The 17,236-nt window shown below is 37.5% G+C and overlaps 1 protein-coding gene across 1 annotated transcript; it reads left to right on the top strand.

Moving 5' to 3' along the window:
* The first annotated feature begins 3,423 nt into the window (after positions 1 to 3,423).
* LOC121330029 (transmembrane protein 41B) lies at positions 3,424 to 15,796 on the top strand. Its single transcript, XM_041276250.1, has 6 exons — positions 3,424 to 3,556; positions 3,869 to 3,997; positions 10,086 to 10,179; positions 11,024 to 11,128; positions 11,800 to 11,938; positions 12,665 to 15,796. Exons 1-6 carry the CDS (start codon positions 3,471 to 3,473, stop codon positions 12,832 to 12,834), a joined length of 723 nt encoding a protein of 240 aa, XP_041132184.1. The 5' UTR covers positions 3,424 to 3,470; the 3' UTR covers positions 12,835 to 15,796.
* Positions 15,797 to 17,236: the final 1,440 nt, after the last annotated feature.

Below are 17,236 nucleotides of genomic sequence, written 5' to 3' on the forward strand. Positions count from 1 at the left end.
AAGTTGTTGAAAGGCACAGATCAGGGGATGGGTATAAAAATATGAAAGGCCTTGAATATCCCTTAGACCATGGTCAAGATGATTATTAAGAAGTGGAAGGTATATGGCACCACCAAGACCCTGCCTAGATCAGGCCGTTCCTCCAAACTGGATGACTGAGCAAGAAGGAGACTGATTGGAGAGGCTACCAAGAGACCAATGGCAAGTTTGCAAGAGCTACAGGCTTTTATGGCCAAGACTGGTCAAAGTGTGCATGTGATAACAATATCCCAAACATTCCACAAATCTGGCCTGTATGGTAGGGTGGCAAGAAGGAAGCCATTACTCAAGAAAGCCCACCTTGAATCCCGTTAGAAGTATGCAAAACAAATGTGAGATGTTGTAGCCATATGGCAAAAATCTTCTGGTGTGACGAAACTAAAATGGAATTTTTTGGCCTAAATGCAAAGCGTTATGCTTGGCGCAAACCCAACACAGCGCATCACCCAAAGAACACCATCCCTACTGTGAAGCATGGTGGTGGCAGCATCATGTTATGGGGATGTTTCTTATCGGCAGGGACTGGGGCACTTGTCGGGACAGAAGGGTAAATAAATGGAGCAGAGAGGAGATGAAGTACAGAGAAGTCCTTGAGGAAAACTTGTTGCCATCTGCAAAAAAGCTGAAACTGGAGTGGCTAATGAACAAAAAGGTAAATGTCCCCAAGGGGCCCAGTCAGAATCCAATTGAAGTTTTGTTGCATGACTTGAAGATTGCTGTCCATCAACACTCCCCAAGGAACTTGACAGAGCATGAACAGTTTTGTAAAGAAGAATGGTCATATATTGCCAAATCTAGGTGTGCAGTTGGTAGAGACCTATCCCAACAGACTCACAGCTGTAATTGCTGCCAAAGGTGCTTCTACCAAGTATTAACCCAGGGGAGGGGGGGGGGGGCATAGGTTAATACTAGAAAAAGTATCCAATTATGATCTTTTTCATATTTTGTATTTATATATATATATATATATATATATATATATATATATAATATATATATAGATATATATATATATATATATAAAATTTTTCCTTTTTGAAAAGGGGGAATTGTCAGACCTCATACCACACATTTATTCGCTCCGGCACCGTGTTGTTTTACAATAGCGCATGTTTCAAGCGGGGGTGTAGACTTTCTATAGGCACTGTGTGTGTAAGTGCTTAGTTATCGCGTAAGTCTTTACTAACTTTGATTTTACATATTTCTAAATTTACACGAGTTGCACCAGGTAAGCTAGTTCTAATGTAAGGCTTAGTTGTTACTTAAATTTTACGCATACCTTCGGTAGGTGTAAGCTGTTCGCAGAATCGCATTCCAAGATGGCATGGCAGCTGTTGCTATGTGAACTTCTGTTTGAAGATGATTGTGTTTGAAGTTTTCGGCGTCAGCGTGTTTTGCAAGAACGCGTACATCTTTTGACAATTACACTGATATTGACCTTTATGCCTGTTTTAGATTTAGGCATGGGCATATTTTGAAGATCACTGAACTCGAAAGTAACATAAACGATTCATCTTCCAGAAATGGAGCACTTCCTCCATCTCTCCAAGTTTGCCTCCCTTTAGGTATTTCTCTACTGGGTCTTTTCAAAACCTGGTAGGCGACTCAATACAGGTACATAAATCAACAATCTGCAGAACAGTCTGTTTCGCTGTACTCTATCTGTGTAAACTGTTGCAGAAGTATGTATACTGCCCCACTGATACCAAAAGATTGGGTGAAACTTGTCAGAAGTTTTTTCAGATCGCTGATTTTCCTGATGTTCTTGAATGCATAGATGAGATGCATATGAAAATAACACCTTCTATGCATACAGCAGAATACATAAATAGGGAGGGTTTCCACTCTTTGAATACAGACATTGTTTGAAATGCAGATTTGTTAATCACAAATTGTGTTATAAAGAGATGAAGGTTATCTGTTAAAGTGGGTAATGGCCCCTCTTTTCAGCAAATACCACATAAACAATTTCTGCAAGTAACAAGAGACTCAGAATGGTAATGCTATAAGCTTCAAATAATATGTCTGAAGTGGATGTAATTTCATTTACTGAAGTGTATAACCCTTTTATAATAAACACTTCTATATATTGTAATGTATGTACTGGTATAGTCACTGGCTTTAGATTAGGCAGTATTTTAACCAGTTTCCACTGAAAATTTAATACATTTGGAAAATATATACAGTATATGTAAATGTTTTATTTAAGATTGATAATAATACAACACTGAGTGGAGAGGTAAGCTCTTCATTACAGTGTTATCTGTGTGAACGGGAAGTCTGCAGTGTCAGTATCCCAGCTCAAAATGCACTTATTTAATTTTAATAAATTAATCTTTACTATAAAACATTTCCAACTAAGTGATATGCGTATTATCGGTATCTGTAATCGGTCGCCTATATTACTGATAATAACAGCTTAAAGCTAGGCACTGTGACTAAGCGGTTGTACATTCAAATTTATTGCTTTGGAGTTGTTTTGATCAGCAGCAACCGCGCGCCAACATCCTCAGTGCTGATTGGTTACTGTAAACCGACTCGGAGTCTCCGCTGTGAGTAACAAACTAGCTAAGTTCTGCTTTAAGTATGTGTGATGCAATTGAAAATACGGCAGTGCTTAGTTGACAGCTAACTAGTATCTACTACGCACTTAGTGAGGGCTTTACATGTTAACTTATGGACAAACTTATGCATAGCTGAGCCCAACCCAGCCCAGGTCTGTCATTACCCTTCCATCATCTGTAAATGTCCTGTGTTAGCATATTTGATCCTTTACTACAAGGGTGACTGCTTTTAAATAGCTCCATTATAGCATGAAGGTATGGCGTCTACTGGCAGTAAATATCATTGGAGGCTGCCATTTCTCATGCAAGAAATCACAGTGAATCTGAACGACTTCAATTCTACAATGAATCAAGACAATATAGACTTGGTGTGCAATGTACCATAAGAAATGTATGTTTTTATCATATTATTAAATGTACAGTAATTTCATAGGTTAAATAAAAAGGTAGGGTAGGTGTACAGTGGTGTTTACTATGAAAGATAGCCAGAATAATACAAATATAACTAATGAAGAGTTCATCAATCTGTTTAAAAAGTCACAGTATCTAAAACCCATATACAGTGTGCATATGTTAAATTTTGTCACAAAACTACTGCAGTTCTCTTTATTTCCCTCATGCCAAAAGGATTAGCTATGCTTCCATTTTTAAATGACACAATGTACAGCCTCATTTGAAAAGTGAATTCTCGGAAGAAGATTGTTAAGTATCACTCAGACAACATGCTTGGAAATAATTTCACATTAAAAAAACTTGAAGTAAGCAGATGTAATTGCAGTGTTTTTTGTTTTTTTTAACTGTCTGTCCTAATGGAATAAACTCTGTCTCTCTTCAGGAAATGTCCATTTGGAAGGCGGATCAGCCCGCATGTCTCTCCTGATCTTGTTGTCCATTTTCTTGTCTGCTGCTTCAGTCATGTATCTGGTGTACAGAAATTTTCCTGAGTTAAACAGGTAAGTTACTGTACTGTTAATCCAGTTCGACATACTGAAATGTGTATGACGATGCATTCTGCAACACCCTCTGGTTTTAAAAGTCTAGTGGCAACTTGACTACTACCATACACTTGCTAATGTTAACAATTTAGAACGCTTTCTGACTGCCCACTCCAAATAGTGTAGTCTAATTGCAAACTGAACAGATGGGAGCACTGTTGGTGGTGGTTAGCTGCTATTGACTGGCCAGGCTTGCTGTATTTGCTCAGTGTTTTATCAGATTGTGTGGATGCTGTTCACAGTGGTGAGTTCCCTTTGCTCTTTCCGCAGTGATGAGAAAGAGAAGATGAAGATCCCTAAAGATATGGAGGATGCCAAGGCCCTGGGGACAGTGCTCTCCAAATACAAAGACACCTACTACACACAAGTACTGGTGGCCTACTTCACTACCTACATCTTGTATCCTTTTGTGGAAATGAAGCTTAGTTAACGATGGCATGTGGGTCATTATGTGCGTTTGTGTTGAATCCATCAGTGGTTGGCAAGTGTTGAATAGGCATGTCCATCTGCAAATGATCATAGCCTGTACAACAGCCCTGTGAACTCATATGTTTAGAGACCATTCCCTAAGTGAACTATACCCTACTATAGCTAATCTAGTCTTGGTAACTTGTATGTTATGAGTCATGCAATAACTGTACAGGTGCATAGCCAAGCCCAGAATTGGTTACCTGCTGTGTTGGGGGTTCATTTTCCTAGACTGCATTAGAAGTCTGCTGTTTTGAGCGGAGATATTTTTTTGTTGTCACAGCACTGAAACACTATGTTTTAAAAAACCCAACTGTATTGCTGAACCTTGTCGTCTTTAATATTAGCATCACAAGGGTATCCATGTATTATAATAAATAACAGATTGGCCTCTTCCGTGAGTTACAGGAAATCAATTCCATCTTGGGTTTCTGTGAGTTTATAAATTACTCGACCTTCAGTCTCGTAGTTTATGACATTGCAGAAACCCTAGATCGAATTATTTTCCTGTAATTCACTGAAGCCCACCTATTATTCTCTATACACACACACACACACACACACACACACACACACACACACACACACACACACACATACTCTATTGTAGGAGTTGTGTAGTAGTTTGGGGTTTGGCTTTGACAGGGATGTCAGTTGTTGGTATTGGTATGCAAGCAGTTCCTAATGTGATGACAGATTCCATCCCATCCAGTGTACATGCATAGGAATGGGAACAGCATGTGAACTGTTAATGGCTTTTGCATTGTAGTTCAGAGAATGCAAGGCCAGTCCGTTTGATTTTTCCTCTTTTAAAGTTAGTCATTTTCAGTTTTTTTTTTTTTTCAAACCCACAATTTGTTGTATTTTTTTTTTTTTTTTTTTTTTTAATAAATTGGAAGTGGTTTCTAGTTTGCATACGTAAGTTTAGCTTTTCAGGTTTAAACCTGTTAAAAATGTTAAAAATATTTCCTGTTCTGTTAAAAACCCTACTCTTACCTTGTGCAATTGAAAGGCTGACGGAGGGTTTTCAATTCAATTCTGTAATGAAGATCTAAGTCAGTATTGTGCCTCTGTGTTCAGAGAAACAGTAGTGGTTGATCTATGGCCTATTGGAACGGGACACCCTGCTCTCCTCCGCCTCTCTCTGGGGGTGTGTGGGAATGTGGAACAGCCCACGCCAATCCATTAAGATGGGCACAAGTGTACACATAGCCGTTATTCACACAGAAGAGCTTGTCACTGCTGCTGCTGAATAGTTTTGATGATGCAGTGTCCAATTCTACCTTGCTGTTATGACTGATGTTGAAAAGGCTGTTGAAAAAGATGCAAAAAAATATGTTTTCAGTGTGGCTGTTGTATTCATGGTTATATAATATATATGGGATTAGATTGGACGGCAGTCTTATTTTACATTCATAAAGACAGAGATAGGTATTCCTAATTTTATATTTCCAGAACACATAGGAAAGCACATAATGAGTAAGCCCAGTTAAAGAAGTGACTGTTGAACCTATCTGCTGAACCTACCCGCTGTGATTGCTAAACTTCTCTGCGCTTTCGCCAGTAGCTTTCACAAGTTAGGACTTAACAAAAGTGGAAACTAGTTATAAAGCCAGTAACCATTCAGAATCATTGCATAGATACTCTTACAGCAAACTTGCTTGCATTTGGACAGTGTGTGCCATTCCCTTGCAGCAATATATGGTGGAATTTACGCATAAAAATATTTTAGTCAGTCTTTTTTTTTTAATGGGGAAATGGGGGAGGCTGTGAAAGTCTGTTTAATATCAATCAATCAAAAAGTTTATTGTAATTGATAAGGCTATGAGCAAAAGACAGTAAAGAGGTTGATTTGAATTTTCAACTTTGTTGCAGGACATGCTGAACAATGTTTTGGGGGTGGGGTGTGGTGTTGTTTAATGGCCAGTTCTGTTACCACTTACCCCCCCCCCCCTCTTCACTAAAATTTTTATCGGGTCCCTGACACACCCCCCCCTGGACCTACCTCAGAAACAAGAAATCACTACGGCAAAAATAAATGTCGTGTTTTTTTACAACCGTTCTTCTCGGTGTATAGGGGGATCTGGAGGGGATTTTGGTGCCCCTTCGGGCGATTGGTAATCTCTCCCCTAAATTCTACAAAACATCCATTCAGCCGGAACTGAACTTAAGAGGTTCATCAATACAGAGTCGTAAAAGAAAGCCAAACATGGTTTATGGTACAACAGAAATAAATTCATGATAAGAATTATTTTAGAAATGTACCTGAATACAAACCCTTTTTTTTTCTTCTCTGTGTAATAATAAGCAATATTTATATTGAGCTTTAAAAGTCCAAGCTAGGATTTTCCAGTGTGGTCCGGACTATTGGAATATTAATGTTTCAGAGTAATACCGTCTATCATAGCGCACCAGAAACTGACTAGCGAAAGTTGGGGGTTTATGTATATATTATTAAGGTGTAAGCTACATATTGGAACAGCTCTTTTAAAAAAGAAAAAAAAAAGCTGGCAAGGTTTTAACATAGTGGACTGAATTCAGTGATAAGCGTGATCCTTGACAATGTTCCCAGTTTGGCACCCAACGATAGCAATTTGCTACTTCTCGTTTTTTAATGCTTTGCTGCTGAAGTTGTATTGCATAACCCTGAGTGCACACCACACTTTGTATCTCGGGATCATCAGATCATCTGTTGCCGTAACATCCTTCAGATCAATTGTTTATTAGTTTATGAAACGGGACATACCGAATGTCATATTCATACAACAGATATAAAGGGCTATTCTGTATTGCTGCTGTGGGTAAACTACATGAGGGTGTATCAAAGACTGATCATCGAAAAGAAATGTAAAAATCAAGTCTAAATTAGAAAAAGCTAGTGCTGTATTCCCACCATTACAAGCTTTTCCACCTTGATGTTTTAGCAGTGTGTTTGCGCACATAGTTGCAGTTTTACAGTATTCACCCATAAAGATGTTCATTATGCTGCTGTAATTGCACACCTGGCCTTTGAACAGACTCGAATGCGGTGGGCTATGCAGATATGTCAGCATAATGGCACTGTTGAAATGACTGTTGCAATGTGTTCAGCACAGGAAGACGAGTGGAAAACAAACTAATTTAATTATGCTGAGCAATGGGAAAGAAAAAAATTCCAACAGCAGGGTTATAGATTTGTTATATAACATTGCTAAAAGCAGCAAACCCTTATTTCTGAAAACGTTCTATTTAAGCTTTGCTAGATGGGCACTTCGGCAGGTTAAATTGCTGTTTTGACTTGACAATTTGATTAAAAATAAATAAAGGGTTAAAAATTCTGCTTTACATACGTGTGTGTTGAATGTATTACTGCAATAACAAAGTAAAAATAATTATTTTAAGCACGTAAAGAAAATGTATCTAAAGAACTGACACCCTGTGTTGGTATTCAAAGGTGGAGCTTTGTGTTTTGTTCTGTTTTAAGTCCGGATAAGCCTGCCTGTTGGAGGGAAGAAACTGGGCTGGCTCTCATTGGGTTCGCTGTGGAAGTCAGTGGGCCTGCCTGCCTGACTGACCCATGCATCTGAACCCATAAACATGTTCTTAGAGACTGTTAAACAAAGCAGCACTGAGGCTAGTCAAGGTGATTCTCTTAGCAGGCAGCTAAGGTGGGGGGGTGAAGAGAGGGAGTTGGAAAAGGACACCTCAGAAACAGGAATTAGGATTCTCCAGTGAGTTTGGTCCATTATTAAATCGACAAATAGGATTCAAACCCCTTGGTATTTTCAGGGATATCATGAATTTGTTATTTCTGCACTTCACTCTAGAGAATATTTAAAGCTTTGGAGGAGCTGTAAAAAAACAAACTTAAAAGTTAAAACCTTAAGACGTTGTTCTTTCTGGAGATTTGCTGAAGTCCTGTGAATGTTTTAAAGGTTTTTCTTGTGATTACTGTTGAGTTTTGGTGCCTGCTTTCTGTGCTGGACTGTATTCAGGTGTGTTTACAGTTGCCGCTGACACAATGCAATCTATTCAATCAGTAAGCTATTTCCAAGTAAGAGATTGAATTGTCTCACAATGTTTATGCAGTCAACACTGACTGTTTGTTTTGTGAAGCTCAGCAAATGTCTCTGAAAGAGTTTTAGTCTGTTCTCCTTGATTATTGCTTCACTCGGTTTACAAGATAGTTAGGTCTGAGTATTTTATGAAAGCTTCTCTGACATAGTTAATTAAGGTGCTTCTGGTAAAATACTAGCAACATGAATTGTTTCCAATGTTTTTCAGGCTGTAAAAATTAGTCCACTTAGCAAGTACCTGAGAGGCTTACCGAGTAGCCTTTTTTGAATATAAAAAAGGACATGGATTATTTAAATTGCCTGTCTACAAATTTTTATTGGTGATTTAAAGAATAAAACCAGTTTTTCCAGTTTGATCTCCTGCAAAGTTAATAGCCTCTTCTGGGCTTTCCTGAAAAGCCTGAGAGCGCCACCTGGTGGTTTGCACTTTGTCAGAGCTTATCTGTTTCAACAGAAGGAAGCACTTTGCTGGGACCAGGAAGCTTTATTGTTTTGCCATAATACAAACCTCATAATAAAGTTCTTTTTTTTTAAATTCTGTAAACTACATGTCAGGTGTGGCTCATGTAACTACCAATACATTAAGTTTTATAGTGACTGGGCTAAGTTTCATGTTTCCTTATGTGTGTGAACAACTACAGATCTGTACAGAGTTTTTGAAAGATAACTCCATTTAAAGCTGCAAACTGCTTTTGCAGCATAGGTGTGATAACTCCACGACACGCCAGCATGCTAGTCTTGTGTATGCCGACATGTATTTGCCTCTTTCTGTTTAATTTCAGTATTTACTTAGTGTTGCAAGAGTTAACCCTTATCTAAAACAGTTTGCCCTCTCCTGTGCAGATCTCACATACTCAGATAATTTACTCAGTGGTTTGAATGGAAAAGGCTTTGCCAAGCGTTGTATTTACCAGCCATGCTTGTATCTTAAATAGTGCCAATTTGTCATTTGTCTCTGCCAACAATGACCTACCTGTTCGCCTTTCGAGTTGACTCTGGTATCACTAAGGGACTTTAAGTGTGAAAGGAGTGAAGTTTGAAACAAAGCTGTTACCGTTGTGTCAGACAGCCATTGTGTTGGGTAGAATGGTTTATTCAATGCAGAAAAGTCATCTTGTCTGTAGGGCTTCTATTGTAAGTTGACCAGAAGGTGATAATGCCTTTTGAGATTTTTTTTAAAGGATGCAACCGAAACTTTCTATTCAAATGGGATGACCCCAAGCTTTACACCTCTTGTTGGACAGAAATGTCTTTTCACTGGGGTGGGCCGGGCCCGTGGGGTTAGATGGACATTTAAATATGTTTGTTTGACTTGGTAAAGAGTTTCGTGAGTCGTGGTTTTGGAATGCCATATGTCTGGTGTTTTATTGTGACTTCTGGTTAAACTTGTTCTTTTGTGATTGTGTGTATGTGTGTGTGGATGAGGGTTATAATGCTGCCCATTCCTGCCAAAAGTATTGCAAAATGTTTTACAATTTACAAACAAAAGGGCTTGATTTGAAGTAAAATGGCCTCTGTTCTCTCGGGAAAGGGATAAAACACTTTTAATGTTATACAAGAAGGAAAACATCTTTATCAATGCCTTACATGCAGCTAAGTTGATTCTTGCTATTTTTTCTTATTTATAATGTTGTCGCACAACATGGATGCAGACAGAACAGGTCTGGTACTAAAATGGTCCCTGCTAGGAATGATGATCAGTTTCCTGGTCTGTTGATGTGATGCTCTGAAAAAAGAACCAAGTTAAGAGGTCTAATCACAAACTGCATACAAAATGATGAATTGTGACCTATACTGAAACCTAATGAGATTAAAACACTGTTTTTGTGCATCAGATGGCATCTCCCCTCAATACCTGCCTATCAAATGACATGCAAGTCACTGGAATTTAAGATCACAAGGCTGTACGTCTGTGCTGAAGCATGCTTGATCACTTCTATAGTCCTTAACTGTTGCTGCTGCAGTCTGCAGACGTTTGCCATCCCTGGTTCCATCTTCCTGAGCATCCTGTCTGGATACCTCTACCCATTCCCACTGGCGCTCTTTCTAGTCTGTCTGGTGAGTGGAATGACGATGGCACTGCTATTAATGCTTATTGGTACCAAAAAGGGTTTCATGTCGAAACACTCTCGCAGAATGTTCCCAGTTTATTACTATTTCTTCTCATTATATCATAATATCTTTCAGAGCGATTTAGGCACAAGCCATACCCAAAACTGTATCATGTAACCTTTGAATGCCTATAAAGCTAGTAACAGAAATGTAGTGATATAGATATGTAAAGTTAATGTAGAGCAAATTATAAAATATGTGGGTCTATTTTAAGGGATTGATTTAAAAAAAAAAAAAAAAAAGTTAACGGTGTGTAAAATAAAATGTTGTCTTTTTATTCATAAATTTCCCACCTAGACTTTGTATTTCTGTATATTCAATGGATAATTCATATCCGCAGTAGATGAATGAAGATGAGGATCTAAGACTTGCCGTTACACTTTTTATTATACAGTGTATACGTTTGCAGTGTTCTATCGAGGGCGTGACAAAATGCTACATTAATGGAAAGCATCCTGTAAATAAAAAATGCACTGTGTCTAGGTTCACACACACTTGTTACTGATCCTGCTTTTCAAGTCTGATTCCCGTCAATCCTGTGCTTGTTATTCATCAGTCCTGTTCAGCAGGGTCAGCATGGGGGAGTGGGGGAGGGGTCCTGTCTTTGTTCACTGCTCCCTCGTTAGAGAGAGGTTCCAGCAGAGCATCCCGAATAAGGAACAGTGTGGAGATCTTTCTAATGCAATAAAGCCCAGGGGTGATGCAGGCCCTTGTCTGTGTATGTCACCCTGCTTCCTGTTTGTCGTATTCTTTTTTTTCCTTACTCTTGTTATTGCTCTTGTGTTTGCAGTGCTCAGGCCTCGGGGCCTCCTTCTGCTACATGTTGTCATATCTAGTTGGAAGGCCCGTGGTCTACAAATATTTAACAGAAAAGGCAGTGAAATGGTCCCAGCAGGTAACCCACATGAGCATGTTTTGTGTTCTGTGTTTGTTTTTTGTTTTTTCCACTTGGTATTGTACATAAGAAAAATGCCAAAGCACCAACCTCTTCTGGACAAATATATGTAAGATGATATATAAGCCCTATATTTTACTCCTGCGTGCATTCAATGTATGTATTACCGTCCTTTAAATATACATGATATGATACATAGCAGTTTAATACACTGTCTATCTGTGAGTGTGTATATTCATGCATGTGCAAAACACATGTCGTTTTTCCACATGGGCAATTTGCAACAATTTATTGAGAGATTTACTGTGACTAGAGAAGGACAGGAAGCCAGGAAATCCTGTTTTCAAATCCTGTTGACCACACTGCCACAGAATTACATGAGCCAGCTGAAACAGGCTTAACAAGATCACACCTGGAGATATGAATGCAATGGCTTCATTGTTTTACATTGAGAAATGTCTTTGAGACCAAAACACTAATTAATACAGTGTATCTGTCTATTACCGAGACAACCTAAATCTGCATAGACGTTAGTGTGTTCAGCTGCCTGGGACGAAGCCATTAAGAGATGAGTGTCCTCCATTATAAAATGTTGCTCTGCTAACTGTTATAATTCCAATATATTACTCTTTTGCCCTTCAGTTACAAACATTTTCATTTTTGGATTGCAGGTTGACAAGCACAGAGGTCACCTTATTAATTACATCGTCTTCCTGAGAATAACCCCTTTCCTGCCCAACTGGTTTATTAATATAACTGCCCCAGTGATCAATGTACCCCTGGGGGTTTTCTTCATAGGGACCTTCTTTGGTAAGAGTTTGCATGTTAACTGCATGGTCATCACCCCACGGCTCACTCTCAGTAAGCAGCTGCACTTCATTTAAGCCACAGCACCACCTTGTGGCCAAGTTATGCATGAAGAAGTTGCCCCAGATTGATCATACTTGTGATTCAGTGGTCATTGCTGACACCTTGTGACAAACCATTTATTAGAAACCACACCAGTTTTGTCATGAGAAAGTTGTAAGAAATGGAACTAGATAAACGTTTTGGATTGTGCCTTCATCACATTCTTGTACTTTTTTACTTTTTCAAGTTATGAATGAATAGCTTACATTGATCATTCAAAGTCATTAATAAATCCAGGAATTTCCCTAGACATTGGAGACCTTGTATTGTACTATTACAAGTGTTAAAACACATAAACAGTATAATAATAGAATTTAATCAGAACAAACAAAACAAAAACACTTTGGCATGTACTAATTCTGCATGGTAATGAAGATGATTACAATGATTTAAATATTTTTTTTAATGGAGCTGTTTCTGGTCCACGTTACTCTTCTAAGTTCTGGTTCTGACTTTAAGTAAGGCCTACAGACTACATGTTCTGTTTTTGTGGACTGTTGGAGATCCCCAGTGACTGATGGGAATTTGGGTTCACTGATGTATAGACTGCTAGCTAACACAGATCTCTCTCTCTCTCTCTCTCTCTCTCTCTCTCTCTCCCTCTCTTTTCTCTTTTCTCTCACTCAGGGGTAGCTCCTCCATCATTTGTAGCTATTAATGCCGGCACGACTCTTTACAAGCTGACCACTGCTGGGGAGGCCGTGTCCTGGAACTCTCTCTTTGTTCTGGGGATCCTGGCTGTCCTGTCCATTCTACCGGTCCTGTTCCAGAAGAAGCTACAACAGAAGCTGGAGTAGATCCCCCTCACCCTGTCCTCTACCTCTCTACAGCTCAGCACCAGTACAGGCCTCTGAGTCTGTGTTACGCCATCATCATCCTCTGGGCTTCTTTCTATATGTTGCTGCCTATTCCCCCTCCCCCAGTATTGTATTTTCTGATTTATTATTTTGTATTTTATATTTTTTATAGGCATTTATTAATTTGTATATGTTATCATTTTGGCCCTGTAAAACATAGTTAAACATGTTTTTTTAAACTTTTGAAGTTTTAACTTAAAAGCAATAATTTAAAGGGGTATGTGTTTTAAAATAAGTCACTTGAGGTCAGAGATCAGATTGTGTGTGTTCACTGGAGCCAGGGTACACTGACCTTTGATTAGCTGTCAGTGTGGAATTGGACATGAATCTCAGAGCTTTTTGCAAAAATCAATCAAAAGGAGACCTATCCCTTTTAGCAAAAAGTAACTCTTTATATTAACCAGGCCCAATTACCAATAATTGCCATTGATATAAATTGGTACAAAGTAATCCTGTACTATTTAATTGTATTATGCTAACACTAGTCTTAATCTGTTCATTAACAGCTACTGTTGTGTAAGGGATAATTACCTCGTTTAATGTTATGTAATTAATTGTAATTGATGCCCATTTAATATAGTGGGACCAAGGAATTTAATTTAACTGGAATAAAATAAATACACTTTGAGAAAATATATATATAAATATAAATATATATAAAACATAAACAGGTACTATTGCATCATAACATTTATATTTACTTAAAAAAAATGAAATAAGAACAGGAAATTGACATTTAAACCTAAAACTATCATTGCTGAGGCCCTGTTTCCATCTGGCCAACATTAAATTGTAAGACTTTGAGAAACATGACTACTGAAACTTTTTTATTAACTGCCTATTAAGAATTTGTCTTGTTGCACTTTGCAAAGGAATTTAGAAGCCTAAATAAAAACATGCACTGTGTACGAATGGCTGAACTCTGAGGAGAAACTGGATTCCCGATGTTCGGTACAGTTTTCTGCTGAGTAAAACCCCTAAATATTACAACTACTCTGACAAGTATTTTAATTCTGTCCCATTTCTTCTTGGAGGGTCTAGTGTATGTGGAATTCTAAAAATTGTCATTGTCCATGAAAAAATTATAATAATAATAATAATAATTATCCATAATATAAGCCAGTTGGCCCAAAACAACCCTTTTATTATTGTGAGTAAATCAACTACAAGCGAGTAACGCAGTGTCTACAAAACCGCTGTATCGTCCAATCAGATCCCAGAGTGACACAGTTGGAGGGTTCATGCAAACATGAGAGTGAGAGGATAGGATCAATAAAACCACACTGAATATCTATGAACAGCACTGTTAATTGAACTACTGTGCTAAATCTTTTGTAGACTTAAATTTAGTTAGGTACGTTCACTATATTAAAATCTTCTATATTTTCATTGAATCCACCTGTTCGCTGAAATCAGATAGCTTAGAGCTGCATTAAAGTTTTATGTCAGTTTTTGTTTTCATTTTTCTGTATGTACATTTAACTTGGACATCTTTCTAAATACAAATGGTTTCCTTTTTGGTGCTTTGCTGAATGTTCGATATCTATAACAAAAAGAAACACGCGCATTATATGGTTATGTTACTTGATGGGAAATGTTGTCTCTAATTGAATTTCCTTACCTAAGGTAACATGAGGCGATACTAATTGGGATCTGTTAGTTGTAGTTTTAAATTAAGTGTTCGTAGTTTTATGATACCTTAAATGCCATTTATTTGAACTGCCAAGGTGAGATTTTTGTACCATAGTTTTTACAGCAATTGAGCATTGGTATGGGAAAGTTTTTTTTTTTTTTTTTTTTTTTTGTCATTTTTACTGTGATGTGGCCTGTCTGTCAGATCTATCTGCACGGACTAATGTTGTGCCATCATCTTTGCCATGAACGCTGTTTATTTGTTCATTGAGGGAAAAAAAAAATGAATATCTTAATTGTAAAATATATTCAAAATTCATCAGGTGATAATAAAAAAAAGTTGGAGAGAGAAAAAATAATTGACCTAAAGTAGCGTGCAAATGTATTGGAACACCAAGGTGTGTCATGCATATCCTTTATTTACCGACCTGCATGAAAACCTTTGGGTGTGAGAATTTCAATCTGCGATCAGTAATCTGTGATATAGACAAAGTGTTAGACCTCCTTTTACAATTTCTAAAAACTATTTTGAAGTGAATGTGACCTATTAACGTCAGCAATTAAATTAGGCTAATGTACCTATTTTGACAATTTTTCAAGATTTTCAAAAATATAACAATTCTGGTTTGGGACACAAGATGGCAGCCTGTGCACATTTTAAAAGACCATTAGAACCCAAGCAAGCACTGTCAAGGCAGAGTTATTTAAGCACATTTTTCTTTTTGTCGTCTCTGGTTTCAGCTAGGCCCATCTAGCCAGGTCCTGACCTACAAGCGGTTGGTGATTGATTTTCACGAAGAGCTAAGTCTTGTAAAAATAAAACAGGGTTTTGCAGTCTGTTATTCTAAAATGTGATGTGTCCCATGCTGATTGTACTGCGGGGAACCACATAGATGTGTACACTTTTCATGCGGTGTCTTTTTTTTAAAATGTAAAGTGCAAGGTGATGGCTTTTGTACCATATGTGAACAGTCTATATAACATGCATCCACTCAGTAAGTCTCAGTATTAACATGCGCACTTGAAATGTACAGTATAATATATCAATATTATTCACAAAACTTCACAAAAAAGTGTCCTGATCAGATATTTATTATGAACTAATAAAAACAAACATCATGTTTTATGTTTTTATTGATTCATGCAACATCTGTATTTTAAAAGCCTGTTTGTCATAGAATCTTCAAACTTGTGTAGAACGTATTGGCTATTATCATAGGTGTGATCATTTTTATGGGATCTGGTTTAGAGCAATAAATTAATAATGTAATCCCACTGATGAGAAAATTGATTTTTATTTCACGCTTTCATCTGATTTCTATATATTTTTAACAAGGCACAAGAAACAGTTATCTAATTCAGAGGTTTCATTTCTTTTGATTTTAAATGATGTTAAACATGAGGATCGGCAAAGCATGTGTCATGAATCTGTAATATTGAAAATGCGATCTGTTTTAAAATGAGGATTCAAATAGTTGACTGATATTAACTACTTGGCTTGTCATATATTATGATTATGGAATATAATGAAAGGATATACATTTTGAATTGATACATAATTATTACACCTGTCCTCATAAGTAGCTTTTAGGGAGAGAGAGAGAATATATGTGCAGAATGAAAACATAACCTAACCCTCTGCTACATTTTGTCATCTGACAGAACTGGTATTGAAAATAAAAGATGCAATGAATACTTGCCCTGTTTCTAAATACTTAAAGGGATATGGTTGCAACAATAGGTAATAACTGATAGATTAAGCTCTTAACAATTACAAGTCCCTAGTGACCCACTTTACTGTAAATTATAAATGGCATGCTTTATTGCAGGCACCAGCAGTGACGTCAGTATGAACTGTCATTCCTTCGTTTTGTATTTGTGTCTTCCCATCAGAAATATCAGCACCTGTATTTAACTGTCTCTTGTACGATATTGATCAACTTCAGAAATGCAGCTTGCTTCGTGTTAATATAAACCGTTGGCTAGGAGAGCTTTAGCCAATATAGTCATGAAAAAAACCTTACGTGGTTTTAGCAGAGGGTGTCAGTCTAGCTAAGAAAGCTGACAGAAATTACCAAGGTGATTTAATTCACCTTTAATTATCCTGACAGACATGGTATACTGCTCTGCAGTCTGTAATATATTAACCAGGCTGAATACCACACGTAATGCTGAAGTACCCATCTCGAGCAGACGCTTCTCAGCCCTGTCTCGAAGACAGTAGGCTTCTTTTAGTCACAATTCAGCCCCATTTCACCAATTAATCCAACAGCCATCTTTAAAGGTTTGCAGAATAATTGAAATCTATATTGACGTGATTTATACATACTTTTTTTTTTTTTTTTCCAGGAACAAATCAAGGTACCATTTTACTCAGACACAACATTCTTTCTCTGATTAAGTTATACACAATGATGTCTGCATAAAGTCTGTTTTTACTTATACAGACTCCTATTTTTAAACTACACAGTACAGATAAAAGTCTAAGAACATCGTGGTACAGTAGCGCTGTTGCTTTTTGAAATATTTAAATTAAGTTTTTTTTAACTGTGGATAGATCTCAAAGATTTGAACTAACAAGCGCGTGGTTCCAAAACTAGGAGTCCACTAAAAAATAAAATAAAAATTATATTTGAGTTTAACTTCAAACTAAAGACACTGTGTTGTTTGCAGTTTGAACACTGGACACTAGAGGGCGTCCTTATGCTGG

This window comes from Polyodon spathula, chromosome 17, assembly GCF_017654505.1.
Source record: "Polyodon spathula isolate WHYD16114869_AA chromosome 17, ASM1765450v1, whole genome shotgun sequence".
Lineage (NCBI taxonomy): Eukaryota > Metazoa > Chordata > Actinopteri > Acipenseriformes > Polyodontidae > Polyodon > Polyodon spathula.

Bases quoted from the DNA above. Each gene is read 5' to 3' on its own strand.
- LOC121330029 (XM_041276250.1), top strand. From the start codon at position 3,471: ATGTCTCTCCTGATCTTGTTGTCCATTTTCTTGTCTGCTGCTTCAGTC. The intron at 3,557-3,868 runs GTAAGTTACTGT...CTCTTTCCGCAG, and splicing joins AATTTTCCTGAGTTAAACAG to TGATGAGAAAGAGAAGATGA. The intron at 10,180-11,023 runs GTGAGTGGAATG...TTGTGTTTGCAG, and splicing joins CGCTCTTTCTAGTCTGTCTG to TGCTCAGGCCTCGGGGCCTC.